At 42.3% G+C, this 23,131-nt stretch overlaps 1 protein-coding gene across 1 annotated transcript in view; it reads left to right on the top strand.

Moving 5' to 3' along the window:
• Positions 1–6,726: 6,726 nt before the first annotated feature.
• Positions 6,727–23,131, top strand: part of pou2f2a (POU class 2 homeobox 2a) — a gene marked incomplete at both ends in the record, with an annotated part of 58,746 nt that continues 42,341 nt past the window's right edge. Inside the window, one exon of the mRNA XM_083899283.1 lies at positions 6,727–6,826. Within this exon, the coding sequence (XP_083755409.1) occupies positions 6,727–6,826 (100 nt within the window). The remainder of the gene's footprint in view (positions 6,827–23,131) is intronic.

The raw sequence follows: 23,131 nt of genomic DNA, 5'->3' as shown, positions 1-23,131 counted from the left end.
CTGTAGGGGGAGCTTGCAAAGTTCCAGTGTAAATCCATTACGTCTAATCCAGGAAGCACTAGCAAGCAGAACATCTGTGAAATGCAAACACTGGGGGGAAAAGGAGGAAAACGTGTTGTTATGTTATGTATGAAATAAAATCATATACACGGAGAAAAGGAAAAGCCGAGGCTTTGTTAGCGCAGAGAAAAAAAGAATATTCACAAACTGATTTTCACACTAACTGTGACTTCCCGTTCGCCGGCGGCCGAGGCGAGCTGTCGTGATCTGTAAGCAACAGCATTGATCGTCCTCAGTGATCGTATCAAGGTGGCGTATCGACACCATCGTGTTTTACTCTTCTCTGTGTTTGTCCTCTGTGGCCTTAAGAGGAATAATGGATATGTAGGAGAAGTATTGGCAGCGCCGAGACCGGCCTATTGACAATCTGTCAGCATTGATTACTGAGTCAGAGGAAAAGGCAGAGAGACATAGACAGAGAATGAGAGAGAGAGATGCTGAAAATAGACCAAGTGTCAGACGCTAAAACTAATGTGTGTGTGTACAGTGAAGGTCTTTGTTTATTAGCATCAGTGATACATGAATATCTCTGTGTATTTGTCACCTCTATGACCTTTTCCTGTCATCAACACTGACCTTGTCAGGACCAGTAGTCCTCATGGAGACCAAAACCTGGTCCTAATGAGGCCTCAAGTTTAGGTCTTAGATTTGAATTATGTTTATGTTACAGTTAGGGATTAACTAGTGATGGTTAATGTCAGGGATTTGCGATTCTATGGGAGTCCTGAAAAAAGGGTAGCTGGACACATCTTTGTGTTAGATTATTAAAGTGTTTATTAATCCTCCTCGTTTTAGCAGAGTAATGATTTTTCCGTTTCATTCGCTATCTCTTCCTCCTCCTTGTGTGCGAGTGTGAGTGCAGTTACAGCAGCAGTGGACGGGGACGTGGCGCTGATATAATTGTAAGCTGGTATTGATTGGCCCCCTCTTGTTATTGATGAGGGAGAATTTAATTCAACCAACTCGTTTGTCAACATGACACTGCCGTTTAACAATGAACTCTCTCTCACACACAGACACACACAGAGAGAGCAGACAAATAAATGTAATAATCAGATTTTCCTATAGACTTCTGGCAGGTTTTCTTATGAGGTGTTATGATGTTGTTTTTTTACCTTATTTTTTTAGCAGTTTTTTATTTTTCCAGTAACCCTCTGCGATGCACTGGAGCCTCTTTCACACTAAAATTAGTGGCCATTTTAGCGTGAAGTGGTTTCCTTCATAAAATGAAGTCATTTTAAACACTGATATTGCTATAGAGAGATTCTCAACAAAGTGGTGTCCATATCATGTCACACACAAAAAAATGGTTGTGGGTTGCATCAATCCGTCCCAAATCAATACCATTCCAGTGGACAGTGATTGTTCTGCCATGTGGTTTTTGAAAACAAACACCACGTGTTTGTGTCAATGTTTCTGGGGTTTCTGTGTATTTTGTGTCTTTGACTTTGGCCCCTCGGTCACCTCGGGTTCAGGCTAAAACCCAGAAACGATTGTCGAGCTCAGGTCGGCTTCAGTCACAGCACACTCATTTCAAGTCCTTTCAGTGAAACATAGTGTAAAGTAATAAGGGGTTGGGGTTTAAATGGCTTTTCTTGGATTGTCTCATTGAAAACACGGTGTAAACATTTAATACATAGATGTCTCACGTGTAAAAATAAGTGATATTATGTAGAAACTACACAGTGTTTTGTTTAAAACCATCTTCCCCTCTCTCGTGTCTTTTCCACCAATGTAAAGGGGGGGTGGGGGAAGACCCTCGCCACCTACTGACAAACAAAATGTCCATGTAAATATTAATAAAACAAGTCTTCTGACTTAAGAAACATAATATGGTATTAAATATTCATCTTTCATTTAAATATTTTAAAGCTTGTATCCAGCCGTGTGTATTTGAATGCTGGCGTGTCTAAGTCATCTCTTTGTCAACAATAGATATGCTAATGTTTCCATAAATTATTTTATGTTGGCGTTTTAAAGAAATACAGCGCTGTTTGTCATGTTTTCTGTCCACAAAGAAGTTTAAAAAGCACAATTTACTCTGGTTTTACCTGGGGAGAAAAGCTGAATTTTCAGTTATTGTGCATTTGATCAATATTGACTGGCTTGAAACTTGTATTGATGCAAGTTTTTTTGCCCATATTCAGAATCTTTATTAAGGTTCCTTTCACACCTGCTGTGTATGTGTGTGTGTGTGTGTGTGTGTGGTTCAGATGTTCAGTACGGGCCCACATGAGCCCACCATGTCAGACAAAGCAGCCACGCAGCAGGTTGCAGTACTTATAAAAGAATCGGTATTCCAGAAGAGAAAAATAACATATAGCTATTGATGAGGCCCACCGAGCGCCATATTTTTCACCTCTCCTTCAAACCCACACACTCCTCCCTCCCCCTCCCCTCCTTCCCTTCCCTCCTGTGCGATGAACGCACAAAACACACTATATTCTACAAGAAATAATTGCTTTTGTCTGGAAGGAGTTTGGATCGGGGCTCCTCTGCGCTCGCCCTCATCTGGAGAGCGAGGGGGGCTCACGAGGGACAAGCCGGTCGCTTCTTTATACACACTCTCCTCTCTTCTCCTCTCCTCTCCCTCCTCCTCCTCCTCTTTCCCTCCTGCTTTCGCCTGTTGGACACGCGGATGTCATCTGTCAATGGGGAGTGGGCTTTTCTTTTTTTAATTTTATGGAGGGGGGGGCTGTGGGGTGGTGGGGGTGGTTTGCTTCTCCTTTGTGATGTGACTCGTGTCTGTGTGACATCAAAAGCTGCAGCGAGCAACGGAAACACTGAATCATAAGAAAGAAGGTTCAGTTAGGACAGGTGGAAGATGGAGTCATGGTACTAGTACTTCAGCAGTAGTACTTCAAATGGAGGCAACGACAGCATTCGTAGTACTATTATTAATAATACTGTCATACTCGTATGCTCTTAAAGCTCCCCTTGTCGAACTAACCCATAATAACTTTAATATGTCACTGTTTTTGATTGTGTTTGTGTCAGAATATACATGTGTTTTGTATGGAAATACGGGCGCTCTGTTTTTTCTCTGGTTTATATGCTCCACGTAACAAATAAATTATTAAAACCATAGTCATTTTGATTTGTGACATTTTATAAACAATAAATCATAGTTTATTTATTTTAAAATGTATTATTACCTCTTGCTTTGCTCTAAGTTGAACATATCTATGAAGTTAGAGTGTGTAGATTACGGCGTCTGTCCTTGTCTGGGTTATTTTATGACATTTCCTTTGAGTGGTATTATTAGTAATAGTTGTGTGTACTAATAGTGTGGTGAGTTGTTTCCCTGTGACAACCGTAGTAATTGTAGTAACACTTACTGTGATGTCCCCTCTTTGTTGTACTAAAGTGTTTATCAGTGACCATCTTTACTTCTACAGCATGAACATTAATGATCATAGAAGTACTTTATCAGAGTATTCAGCGTGTACTGATAGTAAAGCAGCTGCAGTGCATACATGAGAACAGATGAACAGGATAAGTTGCTGCTGCTGCTGCTGTTATTTTATCTGAACAGCAGATATCTGTTTTTTTTATTATTATTTTATGTGAAGCTGCTTTTCTTTCTCCTCATAGACATTAGCATCGGCAAAGAGCCCGAGGCTTTTCTCCATATATGAGAGCCGTAATTGATCGATAACTTATTAACAGCTCAGTCTCACCTGCACGAGCGTGTACACACATGCAGAGAGACACAGAGGTGTGTGTGTGTGTGTGTGTGTGTGTGTGTGTGCGCGTGTGCGCGTGTGTGTGCGCGCGCGCGTTTCATCGATTTTCTTTTATTGACTGTGATACTTAGCGCATGGATTTTTCTATTTTAAAAAATCTATGATGGTGATGATCTGCTGAGTGAATGCGCGGCGCGGATATTGAGGCGGCGCGTCCCGTAGGCAGAGTTCAGCCGGGCGGTGTTAGTTATAGTGTGAGGATGTGAGGAGAGAGGAGGCGAGAGTTGATGGCCTCGAGGCACACACACACACACACACACACGCACACAATGACCTGTGCTCTTAATGGAAAAACGCACGCACTTTTAGATCCAGCTCTTCTGACATTTTACGCACACTTTACGCACACACGCACGCGCCTCCCCGAGCCCAAATATAATTACTAATTTAGCTCTCGTGGCTGCGCAGACTTTGATTAGTCTCCTCTGTGCCGGGATTTAAAAAAAAAAACACTGGCTGAGTGCTGCAGGTGACCTTGCGTGGGCCAGAAACACGCGCAGCCTAAATCTATACATGAGAGAGAGAGATTCACCTGCTGAAATATACATCAAAGCTCTCTCTCTCTCTCTCGAATTCATGTCCACACATTGTGAAGAGTCGATCGATTTTACGGAGGCCGGCGATGATGTGATTATTGGCTTCATTATAATGAAGTAATCAGAAGATCAATTGGCTGAATCTGCCCTAGTCTTGTACGGGATTAGCGTGTGTGTCTGTGTGTCTTCCACAGTGTTACAATTCTCAAATGGACTTTCATAAAATCCTCATCATCACATTCTGTCCAGCACATTCAGTCTTTATGAGTGACCTGCTATAAAAACACATGTCAAGTGTTATTTCAATATGCACTTCACATAAATGAACCATAGTAAGTACCGACAGGGATGTAACAATGCGCGATATTATCACGTATCATGTTGAATTGATTCTTGTGATTTTTATTCAATAATCATTTCCCCAACAATAAAGATAATCATGATTGAAGGATAAAAATGAAACCTAGCTCGCTAAACATACAGGCCTCGCGATTATATTTTTGAGGTGCCACAAGGGGGCGCCTTTCCAGTTTTCCATAATGTCTGTTTTTGACGTACAGTTTGTAACATGGCAACGTTCTGTCAGCGTTTTTTTGTAATGTTCGCAACATATTTAACAGAACATTTTGTAACGTTTCTTGCTAACGCGTAATGTTTTTGTGACATTAAAACATTTTGTAACATTTTTGATAATGTCAGCCTGGTTTTCTGTAAAATATGTATACAAAAATATGGACGAAAACATTTGTGAGCATTTTCACAGGTTTAGGCTAAATGATGGTAAATGAAGAAGAAGGAAAATGCCACTATACATACAGATTTGAACAAGAATCACAATGATACCCTGAATCGCGATTTTTGTTGTTCAGAATAATCATAACAGGAAATGTCCATGTTCCATTACATGTTTACATTGCTACAAAAAAAAAGCCCACTTGTTTTCACAAAATGCACATGCAGAGAGTGGGTTTGTGTGTCCATTTGTGTAAAGGCTAGTGTGTGTGTGTTGGGGTGAGGTTTATGGAGAGGGAAAGGGGGGAACAGTGAGGGGAGGGAAAGGAAAAGAAGGAAAGGGGGTTCAGAGAAGAGGGGGTTGGGTATCAGTGTGTGTGTCTCCTGGTCGCAGCGCTTCATCGTGTCAGAGTGCGTTCAGGCTGCGCGGTGTCGGAGCGAAACCACCAGTGTTCCCGTAATAAACCGAGGGGACGCAGATTTACCCGCACACACACAGTGAGAGAAGAGAGAGAGAAGAGAGAGAGAAAGAGAGCTGCGGATGTCGGAGCAAAGCCAAAGAAAAGACAGTCCAGCGTAAAAAAAGAAAAAGAGAAAAGCTCTCGCTTTCCTCCTTCATCTTTTTCCTGCTTTGCCATCATCGCCGTGGACAGGTGCACTTATTGATATGGATTTATTCATTTATTTATCCATTGATTTTTCTCTAATTAGTGACCCGCGGTAAAGAAAGAGGGAGCGAAAGAGCGGAGGGGAGGAGAGGGAGGAGCGAAAGTCAGACAGGAGGTGCCTGCGTAGCCTTACACTTTATTATTTCATTATTTATACCTTCTTCTTTTTTTATTATTTAACCAAATGACATTTTTGCGTGTTATGTTTGCGCCGCATTGTGTGCGTGTTTTCTCCAGCGGACCAGCCTGCAGCTACTGACCAAATCTAAACCACAACCAAAAATATATCAAAAAAAGAAGAAGCAACAACAGTTTTTACGCAGTTTTTTTCCCTTCTTCCACGCCGAGGACTCACCAGTGGACAGTGTTTGTTTTTAAGACTTTTCATGAGAGAACAGGAGCAGACATATTTTCATTCTTCACTCCTAAACCAAAGCGGACAGAAGAGGAGAAGAAAGGCGGACATCATCAGCGGCAGCAGAGGCACGATCTTTACGCACAGCTGTTCTGGAGCCACTACACGGAGTCTAAGTGAGAGAAGCACTAGATTCACATGGATGCAGTCGTATAACTGATACCATCTACTATCCAGTCTCCTGCAGCCGCATGGATGTCCACTGCTAGCTTTATTTCTCTTCTCCCAAAGCCAAACAGTCGTCGCTGCGCGTCCTGCACACCTTCCTGTGACCCTGCGCGTGTGTGTCTGACTCAGTGAAAAAGGACCATAATATCCACCTGTATCCAAAGCTTTAAAAAGAAATCCAAAAAAAACCACAGAGAGATGTGAGTCAGTTCCACGAGAGGAAAAACAAGCCAAATACTCGGTCTCTCCTCCCTCTCTCTCTCTTCCCTGCGTCTTCACAAACCTGGGAAAACAAACGCGAAGAAAGCCAGAAGAACCACGGATAAGAGAGGAAGAAAAGTGAGACTAAAATAAAAGAAGAAAACCAAAAAAACCAACGACCCCCAGGTCGACAGAGGACCATGTTTGTCCCCCTGCCGGTCCCCTTCGTCTTTCAGAGAACAGCGTCCGACTTCAGCGCCTGGAGACTCAAGTCCTCGCTGGCTCCGCGGTCCAGCCCCGGTAAGACTGACCGCTCCTTTTCCTCCGTATCTTTACACTGTTTTCCACACAAAAAAACATCACCCAGGCGTTTTCATTTCAAATATTTAAAAAGCTCTAATTTCAGTACTGTATTTACAACATCTTATATCATATTATTTTTTTATTTGACCTCAAATTTCATTATGTTTAACATTTAATGCTTAATATTTTTACTTCATGATTTTCACTTTTCCTAAGCTGTGTTTTTAAAATTAGAATTAGTTTTACTAAACTGAAAATAAGAACTTACAAACTTATTTGGAGCTTTGAGTTATAAATAAATGCATGTAAAAACACAGTTTATAGATCAGATTCATTAATTTGAAGGAGAATCTGAATCTTCTTTATTCCCCCCAAAAGGATAACACTGAATTTATTGCTAAACTAAGTCATAAAAAAAGGGTGTATATAGAATACTTACTTGCATATACATGCAGAGTGTAAAGCTGCCGCCAAATTGGGTGCATGAATATGTGTCTCATTAACATCCATCACAGTCTCACAGAGGCGCCTCCACACTCATCTTCTCCTCTTTCATTCACCATCATCCATCTCATCCTCCGTCCCATCTGTCTCCTCTCCTGTCTCCTCGCTCCTCTCCTCTCCTCTTCTCCTCCTTCAGTCTTCCTCCTGCTCAGGTTAGGGGGAAATATTCATTGTCATCTATCGATCAGAGGGTATTGATCTCTGAGTGGGGCCACAATGGGAAAACAGGAGTGTGAAGAAGTTGTGGAGAGAAACTTTGGCTGTAGATGGGAAGATGGTGCGAGGAGAAGAAGTGAAGTTCTGATTTCTCTTTCAAAATAAAAGACGGGGACACTTCAGTGTTTATTAAAGGGCTAAAGTGGTTTTATTCTGTAGAAATTGGCCTATAATGTCATTTAAATGACCTCATTATTACACTTATGACCACTGTGAATAATCAATAAGAGCGGAACACTGCAGTTCCTGTAATGTGTAACCATTTATCTGTTCCATACATTTATTTTACAGTGAGAAAATTAACCTATCAGCACAAGTTAAATCAATCTTAAGTGTATTTTCCCACAATGGTGACTACCTGCTGGAGGTCACGGTCTATTTTCACCTCTGTGTTTCACCACCTGTGGAGGTTTTTTCCTTTATAAATAAGTAAAAATATAAAAACTTAAGTGAACGTGCATGGTGACCGTTTGCAGATGAGTGTGTGCACAAATTTGAGTGGGGCAGCTTCGTCCCCAGCACCGCCTTAATCCATCCAGGCGGAAATTTCAAATGACAGATGGGGGTGTGTGTGTGTGTGTGGTGGGAAAGGGGGGGGGGGGGTAGGTGTGCATTCAGAGCTGTGCTGTGCCGTGCTGAGCCGAACCATGCAGGAGTAACTCAGGCTATCACCTTAAGTAGGTGTCAGGAGGAGAAAAACGGTTGAGGTTTTAATGAGAGCTGCTTTGACAGGCGACATATAACCACTGGCTTCTGTTTTGGAGGTGTGTGTGTGTGTGTGTGTGTGTATATATATATTACATATGTGTGTATATATTATGTGTGTGTGTGGGTGGTCAATTTCTCTGTTAGTCCTCTAAGAAATTAAAGTAACAGAGGTGAGGAGAGGAGGCGGAGGTGGCAGTGAACAGAACGCGTGTATGAATGAATGATTGAATGAGTGAGTGCATACATGAATAAGAAATGAAAGAGAAAGGTTAAAGTGTCACTTTGCAAATGAACGGGTGAGGGAATCAGTCAGTTTAAAAGTGACAGAGTGAAATCACAAATAAAGAAAGTTCGGGGGCTGAGCAATTTATTAGATTATTTATTATATCCTGGGTTCTAAAGCCTGTTGTAGTGCTGATATTGAACCATTTGTCACAGGAAACTGTGATTTTTATGATTGCATATTGATTAAAAATGCATGGGATCATCATAACGTTACACAATAAAACTTAGTCAACAGCTCTTCTCCCATATTTAGCCTGATTGTTGGTGTAACAGCAGGGTTTGGCCATAATTATTCTCAATTTCACATATTCATGTGCTTTTGTGAAGCAACAAATGCACCAGGTCTCGTTCTTATTATATCGAGCATTAACAGCTAGAATTATAGAAATACTTGTCTTTTATTTTACAGGATATTGCTGTATTTACACGTATTGTTACTGCGATATATCGCATACCAAGACAGAGCCAAATATTGAGGTATAATATTGCACTAAGTTAACTCCATTAATAATGCAGTGATTATTAAGAAGTCGATTTTAATAACTGAATGAATGAATGTCTGTTTTCCCTCATGTGAGAAAACAAAAGGGTCAAAGAGCCTGAATGAGCTTCTCTTTTTTTCCTCTTTTTCCTCTGTTTTGATTTAAACATGTTGGTGTGATAAGCATCTAATACACATGAGGGAAATAAAGCGCATATATCGGAGAGCAGAGGCCGGCACTCATCCCCTCCTCCTCATCCTCCTCCCTTCTGTTTTCTTTCCTCTTTTTTTCCTCTCTCCGTCTTTCATCTTTAATCTCTGGAGAGAGAGAGAGAGAAACTCAGAATCCTCTGTTTCCCCCTCCTCTCTCGCTCATTTCTATGAAGTATTCACTTGACACGAAAGCCTTTTCAGTCAAATGCAAACTCTCTCTCTCTCTCTCTGTTCTTCTCTGTGTCTGTCTCTCGTTCCCTGTGGACGAGGAGGTTGTTGAATTGGATTTTCCTGGTGTGGTTTGCTCGGGCCCCCATAAGCCACTTTAGCTAAGTCCGTTACCCACAATTCTCTGTGTCTCCGTGCTCTGCAGCCTTTGACCGAGGCGTGCACGATTATCTGCACCTCTAAGTGTGTGTGTGTGTGTGTGTGTGTGTGTGTGTGTTTGTGCATCGCGGTGTCAGAAGTCTCGGCTGAGATGAGCGAGGGTCAGTGTCGGAGACGGTTCCTAAACAGCAGACCGCAGCAGACCGTGGCTCTGTAGTGGATTTAAACTGAAGGCTTATGGGGTTTTTTTTTACTCAGCTCGACTTTTTAACACGACATCGTTGAGTCTGTTGGCTCGGCGCTGACGCTACATTGCCCTCTGTATGTTCGCAGATTTACTCGTCTATAAACCTCTTCTCCGTGTGATTCCTGTGTATCTATGCACGTACGTGTGTAGTGTGGCGAGTACGCTGGATAAATACAGGTTTTAGCTCACTGACACTTCACTGTATTACCATCACTGCTTTAAAATATAGTTTTGTCCATGAGTTCATCATTTTGAGGTTAGTAAATGTCATTAACTTCTGAAGGAAACTCATAAATCAAAGCTTTAACACACTTGAATTACTTAAATTAAGTCCAGTCTAACTAAAGTAACTAAGTTGCCTCTGTTGACTTTACTTTAAATGAGCTTAATTCACGTAGTTGTTACCAATGAAAGTAAGTTAATATGTGTAAATGTGTAAAAGTACCTATATTGCACTAATTACTGTTTTACTTCCCAGTTCTATTCTGTCCTACACCAATCTAGATGCTGCTTTACTGCCTATTATCATAATTATATTGGACCACAATGCACTGCAGGAGTAAAGAAATAAAATAATATTAAAATGAAATGGGTGACTGTAAAAATCTGTCGAAATGACCGTGATACAGGCCTGTGATTTACAAAAGGCTTTCAATGAACAAGCCTTTTTATTTTGTATTCGTTTTTAATCAAACTATATAATGTATAATCCAATTATACCAAAGGGTTTACATGAAGAGTGAGAGAAAAGCGCAGAGAAAATTGAGAGATTCTGCATCAGACAACGCTGCTATATGAATACACACCTGATTGAGTAAAAGCCCAGCATGTTTACATCTCTAAGTGCTTTTAACGAGTAAATGGAGAAATCCAGGCTCATTAGCATAATGTGTCGTTACGCCAAAGACTTAAAACCGCACAGAATCAAAAGCGTTCTGCGTTTTTTTTTTTTTTTCTCTCGTGATGACAAAGGCCCTAATGTGATCCTCTTTAATTCCTCACACTGTGCAGTTGTTAAGTGAATAATGAGCTGGAGGAAGTGAGCGTTCAGGCACGCTGGTGAACTCTGAGCAGGAGAAACAGAAAGAAGGAGGATGAAACAGCAGCCTCCTTTGTCCAGAAACATGTCTCCTCCCTGAATTCTTTGTTGTTAATACACTTGAGCCATCCGAGCGTCTGGACTGAAGAGCGGAGACTGATGTTCCTCCGCTCGTTTTTCCAGCATCACATCTTTGCCACAAAGAAGAAAAGAGTGTCTCTCTCTGATGTGTGAGATCTGACCAGACAGTCTCCTCTCTGCTGTGTGGGATTTTCAGAGGACGGGGCGGACGTGGAGGGACCTGTAGCTGCCTCCGCGCTGTCCCTGCTCTCGCAGCAACAACAAAAGGAAATCTAAATGCTCTTTTATTTTATGTACAGTGCAGTAAAAATCCTCGAGGGCCGCTGTGGCCCACATAAAACTGAGAGCTGTCAGATTCACAGGGAGGAGGCACACGTCTGGATGGAGAGGGATGGTTTATTTATGTTGGCTATTCCACGAGGCCTCTCATCCAGGCTTTAGTTATTCAACAACGTGTTTATTTTATTTCGCTGGTCAAACCCGTTTGTTCTGCTATGGGCTTTTTTTCTGTGAGCGTCTCTGAAGACACGGTAGTAAAACATTAGTGAAGGATGAAAAATCGTGAGCATTCCGGTCACAGACTATGGCGATGCTGTTTACATCCACTCTGGAACCTCCAGAGAGCTCTCTGTTTAATTTCTGGGGGTGTTTTCACAACTCATCACTGTAAATTCCTTCAGAATATGGGATGTTTTAACTGCGCTTTAGGTCTATGGTTCTCAAACTGTGGCACTTCAAGGAAAATATAATAATATTATAAATATTCTAATGTTGGATTAAGTTACTTTGAATGCAAACTCAGGGCATGGCTGCAAAGCAGCTCAATGTTCAGTCGATTCTTCCTGAATAAATAATATATATGTATTATAATGTATATTATATTATTTATTCAGGTGGTATAAAAATAAACAAATGTATGAATAACTATTGTTTAACAACAAGGCAGAAAAGATTTGGTTTATTAGCTACAGTCCTGCTCTTTGTCTCCCTCTTTTTCTGTCAGCGGTGCTGCAGCCTCACAGCAGGAGTCTGCGCTTCTTTCTGTTCTTCTTTTCGACTTCATTTCTAAATAAAATGAGAGCAGAGCATTTCTACGTGTTTTTGCGTCAAAGTAAATGGACATTTTCAAGACAAAGACATCTCTAAAGGCAGAAGTGTAGGGACAGGTAATGTAAACACCTATTGAGTTCCTCTGAAATGAGGTTCTCCCTCATTAGAACCAGATGTCCCAATGAGGACAACTGGACCTGACAAGATCAGCGTTTGTACCTGAAAAGATAACACAAACCAGTACACACAGGTATACAGGCACACACACACTCTCGTTGCTCCATGCTGCTCGATAACTACCTCTGTCTCACACCCAGGATTTTCACCTCTCCGTGCCCAGGAGGAGGTTGCGGTGATGGGACACACCAAACTGGGCCTAAGCAAAGGCCCCGGTGCCTGGATTTAATTGGCTGTGTGTGAATCAGTGTTGAAGGTTGAGTTAGTGGAGGTGCAGGCGGTGTTTCTTTGTGCGGTTGTGCAGCGGTATATGCAGCAGGTGTGTGTTTGTCAATGAGCAGGTCAGAGAGAGAGTCTGTGAAAAGCGAGCAGGAATCTGAACTATGTCTGTCGGCAGTTGTTTGCTCTGTGTGGTTTCACTCGTGTGCAGGTGTTTGGGTTTATGAAGAGAGGAAGTTGTTGCGTTTTTGCATTCCTGTATGTGTGTGTGAGGTGTGTGCAGCCAATAGCTGTGTGTGTGAGCAGAGCAGGCAGAGAGGTAGACGATTCAATAATTGCACGTTGAGGTCACTTATGGATCTCTGCCGGCATGTGTGGTTTATCTGGAAACCACAAGCAGCTCATAGCTGCCCATTGTGTGAGTGGTTTTAACCTTCCACCGCTATTGATTAGCTGGCATTGACTACTCTCCCGCCACTGTGTTTGTGTGGTGTTAAAGTGCGTGTGCGAGAATTTGTGGTTGCACTGGTTGTGTGGTGACATGAAAGATGGCCGTGGATGTGTAGGAATGCAAGAAATGGTGTGCGGGTGTGTTGGGACACCTGCGTGTGTGTGTTCGCGTGCACGCGCGTATGTATCAGATTTTAAAAGGGGCAGCGTTGTTGTCGAGTCCCAGTGCTAACGTGATTGCGAATGACAAAGCGTCCAGGCAGGTTTGTTAGCTCCATAATGGGGAATCAATAGACACAACACAGATGTCAATACAACATGCTTTATTGCGTTAAGCTGCGTCACCCCCTCTGTGGGCTCTGCACACACACACACACACACACACACAAACTCTCTTTGAGGATGTGTCTGCTTTTATTCTGTGAATGTGAACTTAAAAGTATTTTACACACATACAAACATTAATTATAGTTTTTTTTTATCACTTTCTCCTCACATTGGCTAATCTTTATGTTGTGTTATAGCTAAATTTCCCGAGGTTAAAAACAGAAAAACTTAAGTTTCACTTTATCTACCGCATTGTTAGGCATTTAGTCAATTCCTCTTTGACTTTACAAAGGAGGAGGAGCATCTTAATTAGTTATTTTTACTGTTAAGCACAGTGTGGAAAAGCAATTTATCGCAATGGCTACACAAAAACACATTTCTATGTCTCGCCCCTTACTGACCCCCATGCCATTTTGCAACTCACTCGCTAACTTCCAGCAATTACAGATGCTAGCTTTAATTTGAGATCAAGTTACTGAATGTTTATCTCAAATCCAGATTAGTGAATGTATAAAGATAAACAGTAATTCTTATTAAAGGAAATTGTATTGTTTCAAACTGATTACACCCACTTTTATATTAGTTTTTTTTATATTTATATCTATATATAGAACACATAAAAAGTTGTATTAAACCATCCTGAGGAAAAAAAGCAGAAAACACACACGCATGTTCATCGTCTTGTCTTCCCTGCGCACACAATAAAAGTCATTTCACAGCATGGATGCTCCCCGCTGTGCAGACATGAAGTAAAAATCTTCCCACACACTCGTGTTCGATCAAACATGGCCGTGTGAACTCTGCTTCCCCTCCAGCTGCCGCCCCGACGTTCCGCAAGGCCGTTTCCACCGGGCCCCGACTGCCATTGTTACCGTAGAAACATTCATAGGCCATTAGACACACACATATAGAAGGAAAGGAATCAAGGTAAACACACTGTCCTCTGAACGCACACACACGCACGCACGCACGCACACACACACACACACACCATTGGACAGGCATCTTCATCTTGTGCTCTTGATGGTCACAAAGACCATTAGGGGCTAAATTGGCTGTACTCAGGCTATATTTGACTGCTCTGTGTGTCTCGCTGTCTTTGGGCATGTAATCGGCAATCATATGTAAGTGTGTGTGTGCGTGTGTGCGTGTGCCCGTGGCCATTTGCGAGGACATTTCCGAGCACGTCTGTGCATGTAAACACAAAACAAGTACCCCAGTACTTATCACAGTACTTATTCCTGTGTGTATGTGTGTGTGTGTGTGTGTAAATTGGTGTTTCCCTGATGGCTCGTCTCATTATTTGTGAGCATGTGCGTGTGTGTGTGTGTGTGTGTGTGTGTGAGTGAGGATAGTGTCCATTTTACACCCCGTGAAAACCATGAATCCTGGACACAGCAGGAGACCCCTTTTTTGGTTTAACACCAATGCACACCCCTAATCGAATACACTCAGCTGTGCGCCGCCTCTTTGTCCAACAAGGTGTCCGTCAATAACGTCTTTCCCCTCGGCGCGTATGCGCTATACAGCGTGTACCGTAAAGAAGCCATTTGACTTTTCTTTCGTCTCGTAGCTCACATTCCTCCTCCTCTTCTTCGTCCTTCCATCTCTCTAATTCACCGCCTTGGCTTTGACGCTGTGCCAAAGAGCGGAGTTTTGGTGTGAGGAAAGGAAACGGTAGAAAGGAGACGAGAGCGTGAAAGTTTCCGGAGGCTGCTCAGTTGATTAGTGGCTGCGCTGAGGTCAAGGCTGCAGCTCACCTTCTAATTAAGCAGAATAATTAGGTGTCAGAGGAGTCAGTGTTGTGAGGGTGAACCTATGGATGGTTATTTTTATTCCTGCATCACATAATTAAAATTTACTGGTGAAAGGTAGGGCAGTTTTCAATGACAATACTGTATATATTGTGATATAACTTTCAATAATATTCTTTTTAGTGCTTGTTCATTAAGTTCATTACAAATTTACATGTACAAATTTTACAATAAATTTAAAACCACAATTCACTGGTTGTGAAAATTGACATTCAATCAAGGCTCAGTTAAACTTGAACAGGAAAAGACATTTTAAACGTTTTAACCTGTTGGACAAAGATGGAAGCCGGGGTGGTATGCGGCAGCAGTGTGAGGCAGCGTTGTTGTAGCAAGAAATGACTGTTTTATTTAAACCTGATCACTCTCATTTACATGAGAGTGGCTGTGATTAGAAGCTGCACCCCACGATCCGTGCTATGACTACCATGTCCTGCATGAACTAATGCAAGGCTATGAAATGGACTGATATGAGAATAACTCGTTTTTGTCCACCCTTACTGAAAAGATGATGCAACATAGTTTATTTCTCTTTTTAGAAAGGGTGAAGTCTTATAAGATTAAAAAAGACAACTTTCACTTCAAGGTAAATTGGTTTCCTCACCCCACATAACCTTAGGATTAGGCTTAATTAACCTTAGGACCTCAGGATTTAAACTCTGAAACTTGAGAAATTGATAGTTTGTTTAATGTTGTTAATCCTACATCCAGATCACCACCAGAATATAATCTGTACTGTGTGTGTGTGTGTCCACAAGCCTTCAGAGAAATCTGTGGCTTGGTCTTTGAAGCAGTTTTCCTATTAGAAGAAAAAAAATACTTACTAATGAAAAATCCAGACTGTGGTACTGGGTAGCAAGAGTTCATCAGGAAATAAATGTTTGTACTGAAGCACAATTTCTTCTCTGCTAAATGTGAGCTATTTTCAGTTTTTCTAGTGGACCAAAGCAGCAGAAAGTGCTGATTCACAGGTAACACAGAGGAATACACGTCTGTGTTTTAGAACTTGCACACACAGACCATGGAGAGCATGGAGTTGTTTGGCTTTGCGGCTAATTGTGTCTTTTGATACGACAGTAAATGTCTTTGGTCGTCAATGAAGGATCAATCTGATTTGACAATAGTAAGTCCCTCACTTACATTCTGGTGGAATAGCGTCACTTTTTTTTTAAACACCTAGTGCTTCCGTTTTTCTCCAATGTCCAATCCAGTCATTTTGCCCAGTATCGGATCAATATTTGTCCTGAATATCGTGTCAGCTCATCCTCACACTGTGTTCTGTGCAACTTTTGTAGGTTGGGAAAATTGTCCAAAACAGACTCGACATGAACCATTCGTATGCCCTAAATTGAATTTGATGTGTCCCTTCTACTAGTATGTTTAAAAAAAGACCACAGTGTCTGATGCTACATTCTGTGTGTGCTCCTGACGGTTCACGAGGTCATGCCGTAGTTTTGTGCATGCGTGCGATCTCCAGCAGGTGTGTGTAATAGCCTGTTTGCTAATGTCCATCACTGCCTGCTGCTGCTGGTGTGTGCCATACACAAGTGCGGGTCTTTTGTGTGAACCCCGGAGCCGGTAATCTTGTTTCCCTCGCTTGCATGAATAGCGAGAGCGCGAGTTAAGGTTTCCCTCATCCTCCTTTACAGGTCTTCGGCGTAATGAAGCCAGTGTGTGATCATACAAAACATTTGTGTGGAGGTGTGAGTAAGCTCGTCTTCATTCAGGCTCCTGCCATCTCAGAGCTGTAGGACTCCTTTAATACAGATTAAATTGACAAAGCAGCGGATAACCAGTACAGTGTGCACTGAGTACACTCCTCTCCTCACTGAGTGTTTGCATGTTTATGTGCATGGCTGTAATGTAATCGCGCCCGGTTGCAGCGCCGCAGGGACGTTTTATGCTCGGCAACATAGTTTGTATCGAATGAACCGCACACAGAGAGCAAGCGCGTGTCCTTTGTCTGGCCTTTTTTGCATGTCTGCAACTGTGTGTGTGTGTATAAGGCAATATGAATCCCCACAGCCAACAATGCATTGCTTCCCACCGCTGATACATTTAGCTAATAAAGTGGGATGACAAAAGTGGGGTTAGTTAGATTGGATTCCACCTCTTTTGTCTCCTGCCTCCCTCCGTCCTTCCCCTTGGCTGGTGGTCAGTGCTGTTTTTTTGGGGGGAAGAGGGGAGATTTAGACCCCCCCAATTTAATTTAGCGGACAGGAGTTATGGTAATGAACGTGTGTGTGGGGAAAGAAAAGGGGGCGTGTGAGGAGAGGAGAGGGGAGGATGGATAGGAAGGAGGGGGTCCCTATTTACCTCAGGAACACCACGTCCTTCCTCTCATTTCTCTCCCTTGACCCCTCCCTCCCTTCAGTCCGTCTTATTGAGGGACCAGCAGTGGTGGCTGTTGAAGGGTTTTTAGCAAAAAACATAATATCATGCAGAATGGATGGATGGGTAGAGTGTGTGTGTGGGGGGGGGGGGTGTGTATATATGCACAGAGCCAGAAGTAAAGTGACAACAATAGAGGATGGAGGGATAAAGGAGGGATGGGGGGTGGACAGGCGCTGTGTCCAGCCCTTTAATAAATCTGAGTGCTCTGGTTAGTGCTTCAATCTGCTATACTCAAGTAACCCCCCCACACACACACACACACACACTACACAGAGACACACTTTCAAATACGTACATGCACTTACTCTCTGTGACTCATTTTCACCTACATGTGCTGTCGCCAGATGAGGACAGTTTTTCTAGGAGGCCTGAAGAAACTGAAAATGTTTTTTTTTCTAGAATACACTGGGGAGATACTTTACTAATATTCACCACATGACTTTAACTCCCTCTATTCCAGACTCATTCTAGAAGTGATTTGGACTAAGAGTAGAGTGTCATCTGCAAAGAAAAGAGCAATGATGATTTTTTAATAAAAGGTGGAAATTTCATGTAAAGAGAGTGTGTAAGCATCAGTGGCTTGCACGGACATGTGGAAGGGCAGGGGTGCGAAAATGAAAAAGGCATCTTAAGGCAGACATGTCCAAAGTGCGATCTAAAGGGCTAAAGACAGCCCGGGCCTGGAGATTGAATTTCATTTGGACCTCTGTACATTCTTGATTAATTAAGCAAGTTTCCTTAGTATGTTATTGATTATTGATATCATCTGAAAAGAAAAATTGTAACTCTTGTAAGTCAATGCGATTTTCTTTCTTTTCTTTTTTTTTAACCTGATGTAAGAAGCAGCTGGCCCCCACACACTCCACTACTTTAGTGTGCGTCTTATGACTCAAGAGGGCACTTTAGTGTGCAGCGTTTTTCGTCCATTAGGGTACCAGTTGGGTGGGTGGTTCTTACCTGTGCACGCCCCTGGTAAGAATATATGTCTTTTTACCCATTTAACCAAATCCTAATTTCTCCCTCATTTTCACGTTGTTGTGGTCTATAAACGTTGAAGCCGCTCTTGAAAAAATTAGCTGTGAATATAAAAACGTACAGTTGTTGTTACAGCAGACTTTTGTAGATTAGTCATGGATGTGAGGGCTGTGAGTTGCCCAAGCCCCAATTTTGCGGACTACAGTTACCACAGGCACAAACTTACGAAAGACACACGTTTTTTATTGTATATTAGATGTTTGAAATATGAATTCAGTTTTTTTATTGGAGTTGTTGACTTTGTTGTAAAAGAAAAAACAAAAGTGGCAATGTAGACGTGCAATTTCAGCAAACACAAATACAGCTATGTAAGGCAGCGAGCTGTCCCCCCTCTTGTACCTGCATGGGCAGTTTGAACTGCATCTAATTCAGGCTGGTTTGATGCTTTTTGTGTGCCATTTGAGTGGAAACAAAAAACAAAAAAAGCAGCTGCTCGTCGCGTACCTTGCATTTCTGGGTCCATTTTCCTTGTTTGAAGGTGTCATTTTCTTATTCGTAAATAGATGAGAGACCCAGTGCAGATGGCATGTCGGGTAAACACATACCCAGCACCGTCTTTCACCTGTCGGGAGCATTAACGGTAAACATCAGGTGTCGCTCGGACGGAAAGAGCAAGAGCCTTTTTGTGGACCAACACTTTTGTGCTAATATGAAACAATCACACGTATTTGCTCATTTTTTACACCACATCTGCTCTGGATCCTCGGTGCCTCGAAGAGAACCTGCAGAACCATTTTAATCAGGGATAATTTTCAGAGAGAGGTGTAATTGGCTGATATGGAGACTGTTTTCTATGTTTTCTTTCAATGGTTGACATAGTCTTTCAACCATTCACATTATCACAAATATTGATATATAACACATTTTAAAAACTCCAAAATAAAACCTAATAACTTCATACTATATCTGAATATATCCAGATTTCTTTAGTATGTTATAAAACATTTATCCACACACTAACCGGCTGCTTAGTTCACTTGTGTCTGATTCTGCACACCAGTTGTAGAGCTTTTAGGACTTCTTTGTAGAGGATGCGAGGGCAAAGGTCATTGTGTTTGACAATAGGCCGATTATCAATGTACAGTCCATTAATCCATTAATATGGATAAGTACTGTGATGCAACTGGCCAAAAAAACGCAGCATCCTAAGGAAACGTCCCTCCAATTGAGTCACAGCTTTTAATAGCGGGTGAAAATAGAATGAAAGTGCATTAACTGTTTTGTTGGCAAAGGTTACCTAGCAACAAAAAGGTTACAGGATCACTGTGTGAGCACACTTTGTACCGATGTGACGTGTCGCGGTTTAAAGAGAAGGCGCGGGAAAAGTGATGTTTTTAAAGTCGCACGAATGAAAAGCGTAAATGGACACCCTCGGCGGGAAAAAAAGAAAAATGTTTATTCAGATATTGTTTCATTTTTGTTTGTTTTTAAAGGGAGTCGCTCCATCTTCCCTCTGATTTAAAGCGCCTTAGTCACAGTGTAAAGTTGTGAGTCGCTCCCCTCACGCAGATCAGATAGACTCAGCAGCACTTTTGATCACACAGTCGTCTTCACACTCAGTCGCTCCAATCTCTCTCTCACATACAGTACACACACATTTACTATATCAGATAAAGGAGAGGAGGGGAGAAAAAACTCCTTTTTCTTTACCCTTTTTCTTCCTCTTCCCCTTATCACTGCACCCCTCCTCCTTTTCTTTTTTATCCTCTTTTATTATCCTCTGCTTTTTTTCCCTTCAGCAGTGGAGTGCTCAGTCCAGAAATGAAATTAATCTGTTGTACTACACCCCTCCTTTTCTCCCTCGTTCCTCCTCCCTCCCTCCCTCTCCTCCCCTCTTCCCTGCTTTCCCTCCTCCTTCCTCCCGCATCTCAATCTCATTCTCTCTTTGCTCTGTGGGGAGGATTGGACTCGTCACTTTAACCTCTTCATATTGGATATGAATCTGTTAGCCTGTCTGCCCCTCTCTTCTAACACTCCCCACCTCAATCCACATAGTTCATGCACACACGGGGGGGCGGTGCATGTACACACACACACGCGCACACACACACACACAAAGACACTGTCACACTTATTTACACACATGCATAAATCGGGCACACGATCTGGAACAGACACTGTAACTCACACACACTTCATTCCACATGAGTATCTAAACAAATCTTTTGACAAACCCCAATCCACACACACACACACTCGCACACACACACTCTCGCACACACAGTCACACGAAGTCACACGCATATAAATGTGTTGACATCTCTGACAAACCGTCCTCCAGGCGAGTTTCTCCCTCTGCTTCAATCAAAGCCATTGATATGAATCTGGGCTGTTTTCTCCACACTGGCAGCAGCAGCAATACAGAAGCTGTACTTTTTAGCAGCTACACATCTTCCATCAGAGCCTGTTCCTGCAAAATAGCTGTTTACAGCCGCCCTCCACCCACCCACCAAACCTCCCCCTTCCTCTTGTATTTTTTTTTTTATTATTATTTTATTCCTACCACTTCTACATAGACGGGCGATATTGCCGGATTTTAGCTTTGGCCTTGGCTGAACCACGCTGCCTTATTAGTGGGGATATGGAATGAATGAGAGAGGCTTCATACTTCATATGAGAAAGGGAAGGCAGCGAGGGAGGAAGGGAGGCAGGAATAGGGAGGGGGTGAGGGAGAGAAATGTGGGGAGTGAGCGAGGTCCTCCTTAATGGTTTCCCCTAGGGGCTTTAGCGGCCCTGCGCGCTGGTGCAGCCACATACAGTCGTAGCGGGGAAATGGGACAGGTGAAGATCCTCCTCCTCCTCCTCTATAAAGAGTGGTATGAATATGGTAAATCCGCTGTCCGCTTGGCGGCATGATTCTCTCCCAGAAAATGGCCCTGTGTCTGCGTCCCTCGGGGGTGAAAGCTAAGGAGATTCTGCATTTAGGCCCCTGCACTCACTCCCTCTCTGCTCTCTTGGGGGTTTATAAAAAAAGGGGCCTCAGCCTGGACCAATCCTCCTTGTCTATCTCCTCACTACCACCAGCACAGCAGCAGCAGCAGCAGCATTAGCACACAACACTGCTGTGGTGGCTGGAGCTACATGGCTATCGCTATCTGGATGCACACACACACACACACACACACATACTCATGCCAAGCCTCTATTAATGTCAGTGTCTCACTGACTGAGTGAGGCACATTTAGCTAGTGTTCGCCCGAGGCAGTGAGGGATCACCGATGACCATAGTCATGTTCTGTTACACACACACACACGGTTGTTTTTGTGCCACCAGCTCTGCGGCGACAGTCTCGTCGGGGTCATGGAACATGGTCGGATGGCAGCTCATTCAGACAGCGTGTCACTCATCCATTACTGGAGGAGACAAAGCATTTGGTTTTGCCTGCACTGACTTGGCCTCCAAAGTCGAGCTGGGAAATACCGACACAATATCAACAACTCGCGGCTTCAGTGTCACACAGCACTGATGCAGGTTGATGTACTAAAGCAGAAATACACAAGAGACATGAATACAACGAACTGTGTTTTTTACGGGTTAATGAACATAGACAAGGGCTGCAACTGACGATTACTTTTGTTATATGGCGTGAAGAAACCAGAAAATATTCACATTTAATACGGTTTTAATAATGGAAACAACCTACTAACCTTATAAAATATGTGATGCAACCAGGCAAAACGGGAAATGTGGATCAAAGTTCTTCATTAGATCATGTGACTAATGATTGGCTAACGTTGTCGACCACCAAATTGGCTGCAGACAAAGTTAATTGTCGATAATTCTGCTTTTCCTCAATTTCTACCCAACGTGACGACAGATTAGCTGCTTACCTGTAAACTCCAGTGAACCTAAGCTAACGCCCGAATCAGCAGATTTTGTTTGTTGTCGTACTAGAACCCAAATTGCTTCCACACGCCACCGCTTTTCAGATGCTTTGGCAGCTCAGTTTATGACAGTTTAGCATCTTAATCACTATAAATAGACAACATAGCGTCACTGGTGACTAATACTTAAGTGTGATGCGCTTTTAAGCTGTACATTCTAAACTCGAATGTATACTTACATATACTGCATATAATGCATTAATATACTGATACTATTCTGATTATACATGGTCACAAAGAGGGATTATCGGTACGATATCAGTATCGGCAGATGTTGGCAAACACCAAGATATGCCGATATGACTAATTACTACAACATTATTGTTGTTTTATGTATATTTATTGTGCTGATTGTATCTACATCTGTGAAATGAAAAATATGTAGTTAATTTCACTCCAGAAGTGACTAAATGACCTCTTGAGTTTGGCACAGGGAAAGATGTGTAGATATACATATATCATATATATATCCTCACAAGTCAGGGTTAAATTTTGGCTGATTACTGGCTTTATTCTGCTGTTTTACATCTGAACTACATGTGGGAAGTGAAAAGATATAATAAAGTGAGATATATGCCAAATTATAATGTGGCATTTAAGAGTGGGAATAAGAAGCTGGATAATAATAATTAAAATAGTCGTTACATCATGATATCGCCATTAAATTGATGGATTTTCTCCCTCTGCTCGGCAGGTAATTAAATTTTCTTCTTTTTTTTCTTCTCCCATTGCAATATACGGCCCCGCATGTAAATCTTAATAATCTCATCTTGTAAAATGAAACGTTTTTATTAGGGTCAGGCTGAAGAGTGATAGAAATTTGGTGCTTTGCCCAAAGACACGTGACCCACTG

Source organism: Microchirus variegatus, assembly GCF_963457635.1.
Source record: "Microchirus variegatus genome assembly, chromosome: 13".
In the NCBI taxonomy this organism is placed as follows: Eukaryota; Metazoa; Chordata; class Actinopteri; order Pleuronectiformes; family Soleidae; genus Microchirus; species Microchirus variegatus.
The sequence above is the reverse complement of the archived record's forward strand: the minus strand, read 5'-3'. Positions and strand labels throughout refer to the sequence as shown.